The sequence below is a fragment of the Hemibagrus wyckioides genome, linkage group LG19, assembly GCF_019097595.1.
Source record: "Hemibagrus wyckioides isolate EC202008001 linkage group LG19, SWU_Hwy_1.0, whole genome shotgun sequence".
Classification (NCBI taxonomy): domain Eukaryota; kingdom Metazoa; phylum Chordata; class Actinopteri; order Siluriformes; family Bagridae; genus Hemibagrus; species Hemibagrus wyckioides.
Window position 1 is genome coordinate 13,767,501 of NC_080728.1, and position 16,494 is coordinate 13,783,994.

General features: G+C 39.2%; 1 protein-coding gene across 2 annotated transcripts in view; it reads right to left on the reverse strand.

Annotated features, from left to right (window-relative positions):
• The window catches only part of tmem178bb (transmembrane protein 178Bb), a 98,025-nt gene extending 81,760 nt beyond the window's left edge, over positions 1–16,265 (reverse strand). Inside the window, exons 1-2 of one of the 2 annotated variants that reach the window (XM_058417553.1) lie at positions 16,014–16,265; positions 14,785–15,457 (exon numbers count right to left, since the gene is read on the reverse strand). In XM_058417553.1, the coding sequence (XP_058273536.1) occupies positions 14,785–15,166 (382 nt within the window). In that variant the 5' untranslated portion in view covers positions 15,167–15,457; positions 16,014–16,265. Of the gene's footprint in view, positions 1–14,784; positions 15,458–15,897; positions 15,973–16,013 lie in introns of those variants that run through there. The other variant, XM_058417554.1, reaches the window with a different exon arrangement.
• Between the last annotated feature and the right edge of the window lie 229 nt (positions 16,266–16,494).

The window sequence follows — 16,494 nt, forward strand, 5'->3', positions numbered from 1 at the left end:
CTTAGATGAATAAAAAGGCATTTAAGTGAACTTGGGAACATATGTACTTACAATTATTATTATTAGATTAAAATGTTTAATACATACACACAGGTCAGTCATAACATAAAAAAACCACTGAATAACACTGATTATCTTGTTATAATGGTGTCTGTCAAGGGGTGGGATATAAAGAAGAAGCAGCAGTAGAATGGTTTTATCTGACTCATGGGGTATCACCTCAGGTCTAATCAGAGAACCTGGCAGAGGTTGATATATTAAACAGATCTAATATATTTCCATAGAATTATTCAAACAATGTGTCAGTATTAATTTCTTTATGTCCAGTATTTGTTCCTATATGACATCCTATATGCTGCATGCTATATGCAGCAGCAATGGCTCTGTGTTTGACATTGTTTGAGAGGAAGTCTATGACAGCATTACAGTACATTGCATTGCAACTCCAACTGTTCTCACCCATTCTGGATGAGCTAGTTTTCATACCCACATATACCAGATGGTACACCAGTATACAGAAATCAAGAACAGCACACACAAATTGACATCTATAATAATTCTACTGCAACAACAACTAATAATAATAATAATTATAATAGTAATAGTAATTTATGCAGTACCTCAGTACGCATCTCTCAAATAGCTACAGTACCTTCTGTGTTTTGAACTCATCACCGTTAAATATTCTTTATAAAGGTGAACAGAAGTGTATAGAACATTTACAATTGTATAGAACTATATTATATACAACAATTCAGACTTGACAATGTTACACTTTAAGGATTCCTTTAGCTAGGCAAGCCAAATAACCATATAGGGGTCTATCTATCTATCTATCTATCTATCTATCTATCTATCTATCTATCTATCTATCTATCTATCTATCTTTCTACTTTTCTCTTTTTCTGATAAACCTGATAGTTTCTTCTCAAATATAGACTCTGGCTGCCACTGACATTAAGTGGACTCCATGGGAAGCTGTTGTCCAGATTAAGAACAATTTTACAAACTTTATTAAAATTGTCGGTGCCTTGGCTTAGAGAATTTGTTTGGATGGAGCATGTCATCATCCTTCATCTGACTGATCTTGGATGGTCTACGGTCTAATGCAGCAATCTTCAGCAATCCTCATACAAGGAGGACATGCTTTCTCAAATTAATGTTCCTCAGAGTAAGGGGACTCTGGATTGATTTTAGGTTGCAGGTTCAATAATATATCCATGTACCTTGCTAATAATAACATATATATGTAACTATCACCAGTTAGCGTGTAAAAAAAAACCTGCTAGTATCAAAACGATATGACACCGAATGACAAACTGCACAGTAGTTGAAACAAGACCATCATGAAAAATTTAACCGTGATATCAGGAAACAGCTAGCGCAGCATTTCCTGTCTCTAATTTCTAGCAAACAATACTAATATTTAATGGAGGATATTTTTTTTTTTTTCATGATGATCTTTAGCAATACTGTGACAGCACTGGCAGAGAGTGTCGGTCCTGTGCCCATTTTCAGGGAGCGTTCCAATTAAAATGTCGGGAAATAGATGTCATTCAAATGTCAAAGCCATTTCAGACTCTCCTGGTGTTCACACAAGCTGGGCTTCTTAATTTAATGCACATTCATCGTCCTTAAATAAGGACAGTGTGTGTGTGTGTGTGTGTGTTGTTTTGGTGTTTTAACTGATGTGTATGAGATAAGAAGGATCGACATTTTGCATCATCAATGCTGTCAAACACAGTTTAAGTACCTCAGATCTAATAAGCAGATTAACACCAATTAACACCTATAAAAGGTCTTTCTAATTCCACTTTGTTTTTTGAGATTGCTGTCAAAGTGAAGTTCCGTCTGTCTCTGTGCCTTTTCTCTCACGTTCTTTCTTTTTTCTCTCCCCCTTTTCACACATTTTCATGGCATCTCACTGTCAGTACAGTATTAGAAGCATTATTAGTCATAGACACCTGCATGACTGTGAGTGATACACTTCAACCATTTCCATCTGCATACAGATGGATTAGTATTTGCAACTTGCACACATCTCACACATCCTGAATCTCAGTCTGGTCTTGTACATACCAAAGCAATGAATGCCGGCTCTGGAGAGCAGAAATAACATCTGTCAAGCAATGTCTTCATGTTACCATGACAACAGAGGCAGAGGAATTTTTCTTCCTGTTCTAGATGAACGTCCGTCATTCAACTTCTCGCATGGGTCTGAGTTGTACCAGTCCAATGAAGATCTATATCCATTGGTCACTCTGTTAAGCTCTACCCTACAAACAACCTGCAAGCTAGACTTGGTCTCATTGAGTCCCAACTGCACAGAGGTTTGAAACACTAGCTATAAACACCATTTCTTGTCACGTGGGAGGTACCACGAAGGGCAGGGCTGTTTCTGAAACTGTCGGAGTCCTCACAAAATCCAATTACCCCCAGGTCACCCCCACCCCACTCCAAATCAAAGCTCCAAAGCTGCAAACCACACAAGGGGACACACTAGTACACGCTGTCAGAATCATACACATGTATGAAGTATTATTATTATTTTTATTCATATACAAAATTTAGCACTGTGTTACAGCAGAAAGTGTTGTTGTCTCGCAGCTCCAGGGCCCTGAGCTCGATCCTGAGCTTAAATTACTGCCTGTGTGAAGTTTCAGACAGTCTTATGTGGAATTCCACATGGGATTCGTCAGTTTTCTCTCATCTCCAAAAAGAAATGCCAATAGGTGAAGTGGTGAAGATAAACTGCTCTTAGGTGTGAATAAATGTGCACATTGTGCCCTGCAGTGGAGTGAAGTTACATCCAGGGCATGTTACTGGGAAATGGGATTGAAATAGAGGTGTAATGCAATATCACTCTCTGTGTCTGCATGGTGCTCCAAAAACCTGTATCTCCATCTCTATTCAGATTTAAACCCAGAGTGGGTGTGACATACACTGTAAGGTGGATTATAGGGTGGACTCCAAAAACATAACATACAGTAGAAAATATATGCAAATAAAGATAGAAAATATATATTAGCATGTGCAATTCTGTGAATTCTGTCTCAACTCGAGTCTATAATTGGTCTCTTTTATTAATCCCACTCTTACAGGCATTTAATTTAGTGTGTACTATGATATTTTTCCAAAGAAATTAGCTGCCAAATCTTTTTTTTCACCAAATATAAACAAATTAGTAGCTTCATTTAAAGCACTGCGACCGTAAGCAGGATGAGTGATTGAAAGCTGTACTTGCATACTAATGAACATGGTCTTTGGCATGCGAGCCTCATATCTGACTGTGTTCTTGTGAATGAATGAAAGTAAATCTCCATTTCATGCAACTTTTATGACCTTAAATATGTTTCACATAGTCACTTTCTCAAGGAACAGAAGATGTACCCTAAAAAGGACATAATGATGCAACTGACAAGTAAGGTTTAGTACCTAAGGTCTATAGTTTAATGCCTTTATTTTTAAGATTGAAGACATTTTTGTCCCATTTCAGCCCTGGTATTATTTAATTCACCAGACCTTCTATTTGTAGCACACTTTCCCTGACCAAACATGTTATTTATCAAGGCGAAATTGTTGACTGGAAATCGACAAGCTAAACTACCCCATACTCCATCATGTATTCTTTGGGGTAAAAAGTTTAAGCAGCTGTACTACTCCTGTGTTGGGTATAATTCTTGCTTTGTAGGCAGCCTGAAAGCTCCCCATTCAGTCGGGCAGCTGCAGAGAACGTGATTCTCATTAAAAAAAGCCAGCTCTCCTGTCTACATGGCCCTTAACAAGTGCCTCGTCTTTTTCCTGCTCTGAATAGGAAGCTGATTGGTGTCATCTCCCTGTCGGCTTGGCCCTGGTGAAGTCCAACCCTTCTGATGAACCATTGATCAAAGGAGAAGGGAAAAAGGAGTGGAGGAAGAGGATGGGGAGGGAGGAACCCACCTGGAAGAGGGAAAGGTCATACATCAGAGATCAGAGCTGGTCCAAATCCCAGCTAGGAGCTCAATCAGGTCTATTGAGCCCTGTTCAAGGCTGCAGGAAGTTCATACAGGGTGAGGGTTAAGGATAAAAGTTTCTGTGTGTGTGTGTACCCACAAATCTACATTAAAACGCTTTCAGCACAGTGGAGTTATTAAGCGACTGGCTACAAAGCAGCAATAAGATGGCAGCACAGATGGTTATTTCTGATTTCTGCTCTCACGCAGTGGGCCTCATTTATCAAGCTGGATACAAACAAATTTATTTGTAAATTGTTAGCAGGTGCATTTTCACAGGAAATGCAAGCATAATATGCAAAAAATACAGTTAGTTCAGAAAAAAACCATTTGCATAATTGAGTTCAGATCATATAACCGCTGCAAATTACTGCATTTTTGCATGCATTTTATTTACTTCAATTGAAATGAACCCATTTCATTTTAATGACTTGAAGGAAAGCAATCCAAAAGAAATCCATATATTGGGTCAAATCAGACAGGCTATTCAATTAGGACAAAAGAAATGGCACCATATAACAGGAGGGAAAGTTAATGCTCTCCCTTAATGAGAGTTCATTATACTGCCATTAAGAGGCATGAGGTGATGTTTTAACCTCTGTAACCCTTGCCTTTTATGGAGTTTTATGGCCAAAATAAATCAGCTGATGATTGGCATTTATAAACACACGCACATGAGTACAAAAACGATCAGGGTTACAGAAACCTAGCTATGAATTAGTTAAGGCTATGAAAACTATTACTATTAGAAGATATCATCAGTGTGATAAAATAATTGTGTCAGAGTACAGCAAATCAATTCCTTCGATCAAAAAAAACAAAACAAAGCTCAAGATTTCTTTCATTCCAAACTTAAAGTATTTGATCAACTCTAGAAATCTTCTTTTTCCTTTTATTTCTGTCCAAACCTGCTCTAAATTATTCCCGGTGCCAAAAAGGGATGAGCTCATTTTGCTGAGTTTCTTCTTTCCTACTAGTTAGTCTCACTAAATTGTAGCTTGGTGATCTAACAGCTTGAACACTTTACATTCTGATAGCTAAAATACTTGGTAAAATACATTTACAGCATTTGGTAGATGCCTTGCTCAAGCCCAGTAGCTGCTTGGAGGTCCTGGGATTTAAACTCATAACCTTCCAATCGGTTGACCGGCTTAACCACTGAGATCCACAGAAATGCCATACATAAAAAGTGAGAAGCACTGAAGACTGTTGCCACTGAGAAAAAGTTATGATTGTCCAGTGATGGCTTTTACAGTGTTTTTACTCTCCTAAGGTTCCAACAGGAGGGAAGAATATGAAGCCAGACACTACAAAGAGCTCAGAAAGCTTTCGCTGGTCTTATCTCACCTCTGCGGCCACATTGGTTCTCTCTCCACTCCTTCCAATAATTGCAAAAGCAAGCTGTCTGCTTTTACAAATGCATATCCCAGAGTTCCACAGGTACACCAGTGCATTAGTATTTACTGCATTCAGCGTCCCCACTCAATCCTCATCCAATATTTGCTACCCGAGCAACTCCCACACCTCAAGATGCAGCATTAACTGTGCAAAGCTGGCTTTGAGGTTTAATCTACAGCAAGTTTCAACAGTTAGGAAGGAAGAAAGAAATTCTCAGAACAACTCCGGGGTCATGAAACATTGATGCCCATTCACTGGCTTCTGGCCATGTGAAATAACAATATTTATCACTACTCCCCCGGCCTACACTGTTCTCTGGGACTCCGACTTACTGATAGCACTGTTTAGTTATGCAATAAGAGCTTGATGTGGGCTTCGAATAGTTTGCCAATAGCAGAGGATCGTTGGATGGTGTTAGTAGTGTAGTGTAGTGTAGCACAGGTTTCGTTTTCTTCAGATGCTCCTAAATGATTAAGTAACGTAAGAAAAGCATCTCTGCTTCCTGCTTTGTACGCAAACTGTAACAGGACCTGTGCAGCTGGTAAATGTGGTTGGATAGTAAAGGAACATGAGCCTCAAATGGATCTGTGAGTCACACACACACGTACACACACTCACATTCTGGTGCGATTTGCAAATAACATACAAACACCTCTAATTGTCTATATTTCCAATTCCTGTACTTTCCATTTATTTTCATACAGGACTAAAGACAACTGTACAAATCTTAGTAATGTTATGATAAAATGCATACATTTGCACATTTGGCTTAATAATTAGCATTATAAGGGAAGATTTTTTGCTTCTGTGTGTTTTTTCACTATTTTTTTTTTTATTTCGTCATATAATTCGGGATTCTGATTGGTCAGAGCAGTAATTTCAGCTGCAAGAATATCACAGCTTTATATTAACGACTGAGTTGCTCTAATACTTAATAATTATTGTTTCTATAGTAACAAATAATGGGCTTGTGTGGTGGATGCTTCAAATCAATGCATTTAAAATTGTTGAGAAGATGTTTATTTAGCATTTTTTGAAAGAAGTCTCCACTGTCAGTAAGGAACGTCATCATTTACATTCACGGCATTTGGCAGACACCCTTATCCAGAGCAATACATTTTTATACACCATTTTTTGGCCTTGCTCAAGGGCCCAGCAATAGCAGCTTGCTGGACCTGGGAGTCAAACTCACAAACTACCAACCAGTATTAACCAAACTACTAACCAATGCCTTAACCACTAACAAGCTGCCACATCCCTATAATTTGAGCATTAAAGAATGTAATGGAATAAAACGTTTTGAAAAGTGACAGAAAATAATAAGCTCTGCGGCAGATGTACTTTATGTCATGCCATATCATACCACTCTGTTAATGATTATTTTCATATCCAGAAGCCAAAAAAAATGAAATATGCTCCTGTTTTGGTTGTGTAAACATCCCGCATTAAATTTCTTTGTCATGTCACACTCCACAGTGGTGGTTAATGTCTCATATGAAAGTAAACACAAAGGGCTTGAAGTATTTGTAGTTAAACATAAAGTATTTCTGGTTTTATCTAACATACTAGAGAAATATTTCATAGAAAAGTTCCAAAAAAAAACCCACCCAAAAAATGGTTCATTTTTCAACACAAATGTTTGTAAATGACATCAAACCCATTTCTGCTCTCTGAGATACTTCATAAGCCTCTAAAATTTGAAAGCAGTATATTCAACCACTAAAATTCTGTGTAAGTTTATCCAACAGGGAAAAACAAACATTTCACACTGAAAGAGTCCTGACTTATTTTATATCAGACTTGAGCGATAAAATAATTCATTTTTTTATACTGATTGAAAATGTCTGATTTCAAACTCCAGTGTACTGGTAAAAAGGGTTAATTTCTTATTTATTTGATACAGCATGAAGTCTGAAACATAAATGCTAACAGAGGGACATGCATTTCTTTCTTTCTTTTCTTTATTTATCAACGTTGGAGACAATTCCATCATCTGACGACACGTGTAGATGAACATAACATGTATGAGGGACCAAAATAATCAAACGTAAGTAAATAAGCAAAACGAATTGGTGTGTAGCACCAAGAGTGACATCCTCAACATAGTACTCTGTACTCTATTATCCTCTTTTGTATTTTTTTATTTCATTACATAAGGAAATATAAAGTTGTTCTTGCTGTTACTGACACTAACACGCAGTGACGGCTGGTCATTATATTAGAGGAGAAGGGAAAAATATAATATCCATCAGTGGCTGGATAATGAAACTATTATAGTTTCTATAAACTATAATATAGAATAATATCATGAGTGTCATCAGTGGCATAATAAGAAAGATGTGGGGCAAGTTATTATACATGAACACTTAAAGATAGATAGACAGCATAATTTCATTCATACATCCATATTCTGTACAACTTATTTTACAGAGGGTTGTAAGGAGCTTGGAGTCTATCCAAGGGGACCTGGGGCACAAGGCAGGAGACACCCTGGAGGGGGTGCTAACTCATCGCAGGGCACAACTGCACACACACTCTACAGAAAATTTAGGTGGTTTCACACTGGGAATGTTTGCTGTGGTCCACATCTGAGTGTGAGTGTTCCCGGTCTCACCTCTTCTGTATCCCACAGTGTTCCCCTGCCATTCATGGTACACATGTTGTGGAAACTAATGATGTCATCATCGACTAAAACATACTTACTTCCTGAACAAGTGGGGACCCGAGTTGCGGGTTGCAGCTCCAGTGTAACTCACACCACCTCCTACAGGTAGTCTGAGGTTCGATTCTAGGCTGCACTTCCCAGTCCACAGGACAGCTTTCACACCAATTTTTCATGTGAACCATGCTCTGTTTTAGACTAAACTGCCAGTGTGAAAGCCCCCTTAGAGATGCTAATCAGCTTACAATGCAGGTCTTGGGACTAGGGGGGGAAACTGGAGGTACTGGGTTCGACTGGGTTCATACCGAACATAACCCAATAGCAATAACCCAAAAATACCTACTAAACTTACAGTTCTGTTATCTGTCCTTTTATGCAATATGTACTTTAGTTGGACATTTTGTGCTTGCTATATGTGTGCTTACTTTATTTACTTGTAGTATCCCCCAAAGGCAATTTGTGCTAGAATGAAATCAGGCCCAGCCCCACTTCATATAATTATGTGTATTTTTCTTACAGCTATTGATGGTGATGTTGTTCTTGGTGCCATAAAAATCCAAAATACATCAAAAATCTGCCTTAAGACCTTTGTTAACAGCAAATAATCTGATATAGATGCCAAAATTGAAGCCCTATATTGATGTCTTTATATATTTGTAAAGCAGGAAAGGCTTAGTCAGCCAGTCGGCCATCCTCACAAACAATATTATTTTCACTATAGACTTTCCTAATGGTATATTCCAAAGGAAATGGCTTGTATCCTGGAGAAGCAAGTAGTAAAATTCGATGTGATTAATGCCAGCACCTATGTCTCATTAGGGCTTCGGTGACAATCCGAAGGGCCAGAGCATCATCCTCACACTGTGTCGAATTTAGACACCCAATGGATAGGAATATCCCCATGGAGCTGGAGGGTAATCCTATTCTCATCTTATCTAATTACTACCCCCACCTCTCTCTCTCTGTCTCTCTCTCATTAGGTTAGAGGACAGACAATGTGGTTTAGGTAGGGGGCCAAGCATCTCTCACTTTTGGCTCTGCGACTCAGTGACTGCACTCTAAGGCCTAAACATCTTCATCATTTCCTGATGGGTTTCCTGTAGAGAGCTGAGGAACAGATGGTGGATGATGAAAAAGGATTCACTTTCCTTGAGTGATCTCTCTCTCTCTCTCTTCTCTTTTTTTTATAGTGTTTGCTTTACCTGTTATCTCCTGATGCCTCTGTCTCATGAATTGTTTCCTTTTAAGTTTTTCTTCTTTTCCCAAACTCCCCACCAATATCACCTAATCTGGAGATTGCACACCAAAAGGAACTGTCTAGTCCTGGGGTCATCGAGTGGTGGACTGGAGTCTAGATGTGAACACAGTATTTCAGTGGATTAAATCCTTGGTTTGGAATGTTATAAAAAAAAATTCAGCAACTCTAGTTTTCTAAACTTGAACCACAGCTTCAGTATCAGATGCTCAATCTGAGTCAATCACATGAAGTTCTGTCATTTATTTAGCTTGTTGAGAGAGGACTTTCATAGATTTTACTCTCTTTGGTTTGATAGATAGATAGATAGATAGATAGATAGATAGATAGATAGATAGATAGATAGATAGATAGATAGATAGATAGATAGATAGATAGATAGATAGATAGATAGATAGATAATGGGAAATTTACTTCATTTACATCTACTTCATAAGAGAATCCATGAAGTCACAGGACATACTGGACACATCTTAATAAAATCCATTAGTCTCTATGCGACATGTCCCGATATTTATATAACAGCTTAATTGCGTGATTGTGAAAAAGCAAACAATTTTTGGAAGAGCGTGCATTCTAAATGATCAAAACCACTTGAGTACAGTATGCCAGTGGACCCCATAATGCTTCAGTTAAATGATGATTCCAAGATCGACCTCCCTAAAGAGGGAAGAGTAATTTAGTTTGCTGGCTCCTCCACACACTCTTGAGACCCAAAAAATGGTTTTCAAGATACAGTAACGTTAGAGCTCTCCACTGCACTACTGATTTAATAACGCCAAATGTTCTACTTCTGCGACCTCTTAACATATCAATCATGAACATTGACATTGACATATATCCCTGTGCATTGTTTAGATTCTGTTTATTCCTTTTTTTTATCCTCCTATATAAGGCTTCTTTTATCACAATGTCACAATATGTTTACTATAATATATCTAAAATATGTACGCGGCTGTACTCTGTTGTATTTTTTAAGTATAGAATTTGAATGAAAAAAATTAATCACAAAAAAAAGCCAACAAAAACAGAATGTTTGGACAAAGATCTATATGTGTATTCTCTCAGTCTCAAATTTAAAGCAGTCTAACCTCGGGCACAACAGAAAATTGTTCACCCAGCAATCATGTGTTTGGTCCAGTAATGTTGGTAGTGATCTCTGGATGGAAGGGATGGCATTACCCATGTCAGTCACATTCACACTCACCCACTAACTTTGCGTGTCAGGTATGGGGAAGAGGGCTTGTGCAATCCAGGTTGATAGCTAGCTTAGGATAGCGTGAGGTAGCTAGTGATGGGAGAAAATGACGAACAAATGATGCATTTCATCTCAGTTGTGGAATTCATCAAAATTGTTACTACGTAAACATCATAAAATAATCTAATTTATAACTATTTATTACTATTATATACTATAATCTTATTTAGAGTATCTTAATAGCTGTAAGGATTAATACAGGTAGCTGTTGCCACCAGGCAGTCATGTTAATTGCTTATCCAGGCTCTTTAAGCATTTCACATAGCTGATATTACTTGAACACCCCTGCTCTAGTCCTTTCTCTTTTTTTTCATTTTTCTTAACAACCAAGGTTAATAATTCTGGTTGCTGCCACATCAGTCTTATTCATTCTCAACAATTCCTTGAAATTCATAGCAAAACCTTCCTTCTACAAGGGATGAGATCAAGAACCGCAGAAGATTTTTTTTTTTTTTACGGTTGTTAGACCGTGATTTTTTTTTTTCTTGGAAAAACCTACATCTACTTCTTCAAACGTTTACAGTTGCCTTTTAATCTACCAATTTAAGGAATGAATACAGAGTAATGGTTACAGTCCTATCCTCTTCAGTTGGGGAAAAAAACAAGGCCTTTACTCTAGCACGCTGCTATTTTATTTCACCCCCTTCCTCTTTCTCGCTGTCTCTTTTGCTCTCATGGGAATCTAATGTGTTTGTAAGAACAAAATGAATTTCCTCTGGGAGTACAAAGTGGAGGGGGGGGGGCAAGGAGAGTAAAGTCAGCGGATTTCATGCAAAGATATGCTGTGTGTTGAGATAATAATAGGGAATAGAACTCAGCCATATACCCACACGCATACACACACACACACACACACACATATTTTATATTGCCATCTATTTTCAAGCAAGCAGTGACAAACCTGACAGAAAGTTATCGCTCTATCACACAAACAGCAAGACAGTGAAGTGAATGGCCACTAAACATTGTACTTTCCAATACACACACACACACACACTGTACTATCACCGTATCTAGGATACTTTCTGAATCACGCTGCCAAACACTATCAGTGGCCTTGTGGAAAAGAAAACAAGCCTTTGCTGATCAGACTAAACACAGACAGCTTGTGCACTGCACACAGGTTTGTAGCATTCACAACTCACAAAGACGCCTCTTCATCAAATACAGAGTTACATAACGGGGCACATACGCGCTTGTAAAAGCTTGTATGTTCATGTTGCACAGAGGCCATTTTGTGCTGTCACATGCAGATTCACCTTGGCAGAGCTGAGAGAGCTGGAAGCCTTACTGCTCCTTACAACTCCACCCTGAAACATGTTGAAAATGTTGATGCTGAAATATTTATGATGTGGTTCTGCGTGAGCCTGGTTATAATTTGTTGCTTGGTGCTGTATTTTTGTTATTACTAACAAGAAGAGAGAGGTTGTGGCATGCTGATTTCATAGGTGGACAGTTATTGATCGTGAATTTAATGGTTAATGGTTAATCTTGTGCATGAGTGACAAGCATCATGTTTTTGGTTAGATGCTAAAAAAATACATAAATAAATAAATAAATAAGAGCCGTCTTTTCTCACTTACCAGTTCCCAGTTAATGAAAAACAGAACAGTTAGGTGAACAAAGGTGAGGTTGGTACAAAACCTCGGTCACTGAGATCCAGAATGCAATGCAGCTAGCACAACACATTCGCCCATTGTTTCAACAGAGACTCGGCTATTTATTGATCTACAAGATGTCAAGCTCGATGGCATTGATCGCAGTATCAGCATGAGAGGTGACGATTTAGAAGCTGACCTGATTGAGCAGAGTGTACAAATGATGAGGTTGAGACAGCAGGACAGACAAAACAACTAAAGCTCTGCTGCATCACTCTCTCTCTCTTTATTTACAGATGAAGCAAGGGCATTGCGGGTCACATGGGACTCAATGTGAAAACAGAAAAACATGTAGATTAAAAAGAAATTTAAATTAAAAAAATTGATCTTGACTTAGTTCAGAAGCTTTTATAGATCATGTATTAATTATAACTAATTTACAAGTAGTTCAGGGTGGATTTTTTTATTTTAAGTTCATCAGTTTATGTGTTAAATAATTCAAATCTCTCATCTTTAGGATATAAAGATGGTGGTCTTATATTATGGTATATTTTCTCTGTTTACCATTGCAAGAGTTCTGTTCAAGAGTTGGCAGAAGTTTACATAAAGCACTTAAAGCAACTAAAGCTTTTCCCTTCACAAAAAAAGCCCTTATAGGAAAATATATTGTGTACAGTATGAGTTTTCTCTAAATATTAACCAAAAATATATCAGCCCACATGCTGAACATCACTGATTATAGATAATTTATTTCCCTAAACCGAAATGCAACAGCACTGATGTGTTTTCTTATATATTCACTAGCACTTAAAGGTTTCTCTTTCCTAAGGAAAGCTTTGATGCAACATAATTATTTCATTTCCTTTGGTGAGGGAAACTCAGTGTCCAAAAATCTCAGAGTAAATCAGATTTCCACACATTCTCAATCTGATGCTGTCCATCAACTAGGACAAGGATGGTCTAGCCTTTTTCATATAAAGAAAAAATACTTTTTTCGAAACAATTTTAGAAAATAGAGACGGTTGTCAGTGATCAGGGGGTTTAAAAATGTCTGCCATTACATTATCATACATCCTGCTTACCATACAGTTTCAAAGTCCACACAGTATAATAGAATTACCTAACATTTCAACAAATCCCAGGCAAAGGTTTCATGATTTTGTCATTCTGATGAGACTAATTGGTGGCCATAATTATAGCTTCATACTGTGGATATAAAAAGTCCATGTGATGTAAAATAATGAAACCAAGACTATGTCAGATACATCCCTACATTTAATGTGATATAACAACCAGCACAAGCTTGTAACACAGCACCGATTGATTTGGGGGTTAAGGTTCTTCCAATTTAACACATGATCTTGATTTGAAAATTTTTTATTTCACTCTTCCTTGCAAAAATACTCCAGATCTATCAAATTCTCAGCCCTCTTCAAGGCATTCCACAGGTCGTCAATAGGATTTAGATCTGAGTCAGTCCAAAGTGCTGGTTTCCTTCTTCAGAAGCGCCTTTTGTTGATTTGGTGCTTTTGGTCGTTATCATGCTTGAAGGTGACATTTTTCTTTATCTATAGTTGTCTGCAGGTTTGTGCTAAAATACCTTGGTATTTGGAGCTGTCTATAATTCCCTTTATCATGAATTAAGCCCCAGTCCCAGCTGAACAGAAGCAGCTCCAGAGAGTGATGCTACCACCACCATGCTTCAGTATAGGTGTGGGGTTCTTTAGATGATGAGCTTTACAATGTTCAATGGTAGACCTAGAGTTCTGGAAATTCTTTTGTACCCCTTTGTACCCATCTCCTGATCCTGTACATGCTGTGTGGACCATGGCTTCAGCAGTCAGATGAAACCAAGAAGATGCCAAGAAAATCCTAGACGAATAGCTGATTGTTATTTGGAGTCACTTCACTGATGACAGGTGCATGAGAATGACTTCTGAACATATGTTTGAATGTGATTGGTTCATTCTGAACATAGTCACATGCCCCATTATAAATGCATGTGCACACTGGTGCAACCAGGTCAGTGTAGATTTTCTCCTTTATTCCTCAAACGTGTTTGTTTTTCACTTCAATTGTGTTATTTGCTATATCACAGTAATGGTGGAGAAAGATGTGTCTTAGTTTTTTTTATGATTTCATTTTTCACATAAAACACTTTTTAATTAGGGGCGTGTACAGGTTTTAAAGACAAATAAAGACAAGGCTTAGGGATAAGTAATATGGTCAATTCCATTGTGAATCCTTTTTGTCAGATTGTTAAGTTATGTGAAGTATTTTGTACGAAAACAACAGAAACTCGAACATCTGGAGGGACCACATCTGGAGCTCGTCACGAGAATGGATCAGAGCGCACAAAACATAGTGACTGATTGTGGATTCGTGCACAATGCAGCCTTCTGAGAAAGGACAGCTGATTAACAAATCATATACCCTTGATGATGTGTGCAGGATGAAGGCAGGAGAACTTCATTGTTTGCATGGGGTAAAACTGAAACACTCACTGGCACGTGATGATTACACAACCGACGGTTTAGTGTTCACTGACGCGCGACAATATTTTTTCCCAAAAAAGCAATAATAATCCCAGCCCTTTGTTTTTTCAGATCTCCAGCCCTTACCTTTTCTAATCAGGTCCTCGATGTCCTGGTCGAACCCGAGGCGGTGGCATTTGCTCCACAGGCCCATGTTGGTGGAGTTGTATTGGCGGCTGCACTCATCAGCGGCGCTCATGGCGAAAAGCTGCCGTCGGTTGCGCGTCACGAGCAGCTTGCCTTCCCAGCGGTCGAGTCGCGAGCGGCTGGCGCGCAGCGGCAGGCTGTTGTTGGGGATGTAGATGAAACCCGGGTCCTTGCGGCGGCTCGAGAAGCTTCTGCACCGCTCGCGATAGCGCCTGGCGTCCGTCTCGTACCAGTGGTCGGAGCACACGGCTACAGCCAGCATGCCTAGCGCGCACAGGGACAGAGAAAGACCGGCGTACAGCAGCAGCTTGCCGGCGGCCATACTCCTCGCAGCTTCTTCGCGCGCTCTCTCAGCCGCCTTCAGCACCACGAACAGCTTCGGTTGGCGTGCGCGCGCGAGTCCCCGTGCTCAGCTGTGTGCATCACCTCGCGACACACAAGGCAACGCAATCTGACCTCGACAAACGCCGGGACGTGATAAATATCCGTCCGTGCACTGGAATTCGCTTTGTTGTTGTTGTTGTTGTTGTTGTTGTTTATCTTGCACAGAAGAAAAGACGCCTATAACCGGACCATCCGTAAACGGGGTGGTGGGGGAGGGGACATCCAGTACCTTTGAACAAATAAAATAAACAATTACAATTCAACTGTAAACCATGCACGAGACCCTTCCGTGCATTATTCCAACATATAGTTGACACCAAGGCAAACAAACAATATGATACAGCCTGACCTATATCCTATATTTATCATTTCATTCTGAAGAATGTTGCACTAAATAAAGAGGAGCATAATCGCCACGGCCAATGTGGATGCCAAAACAAGGTTCAGAGCAAATGAATGAAATGTTGTCTGTCCAGCACAGCCCTTCGCCTTTCTCTATTCTACATCACATTCACTGAATAGTAAAAGCAAACAGGGTCCGAGCTGGGAGCAATTCGTTTTCACACGTTCTCCTCGTGCAATCTAAAACTAGTACAGTGAGGAATTCTGTAGAAATTCATTTCAGTTCTGTAAATAAACCTAAACAGATCTGCATGCATGGAATCTTACCTAAACGAAAGGCTATAGAGAGTAAAAGTATTCCTGACCACAGAGCAGTGTTGCTGTCCACACAAAGCATCCACGGGCCTTCATTTCCTATTAATCACTCAATCGGTCCTACTCACCGTCAGATAATAATGATGCTGAAGCTGTACGGTCCTAAATCCAGGCCATGCCGATAAATCCTTCTCGGTCTGTGGCCAGTTTTGGACGGAACATTGCCTGTATTCTTTACCTGTTATCCAAAGCCACCTGGAGAAAGTGCGAGAAATAAAGAAGCCAATATTTACTTGGCTGGTGCAGATTGGATTAATGTGGCCTCAGCGTTCTCCGTGCGCGTCTCTGTCTCCAAATCCAGCGGTGATGTCATGCTGCCAGCCGGAGACGCTCATTGTTTATTAAAGCACCTTCTTAAAGGCGCAGCGCCACCTGCAGAGGCTTGAGTCAGCGATATGACGTCATGCCGGAGAACTTCCAGTTTCTGCGACTCGGAGTGTTCAGGCCTGTCAGAAAACTCTGAATGGCAGTGGTATTACTGCACTCCTGTTTGTCATTAGCTTCAAGGAAAGAGTTTTTTTTTGTAGGAACTGAAGAGTAAAAACAACT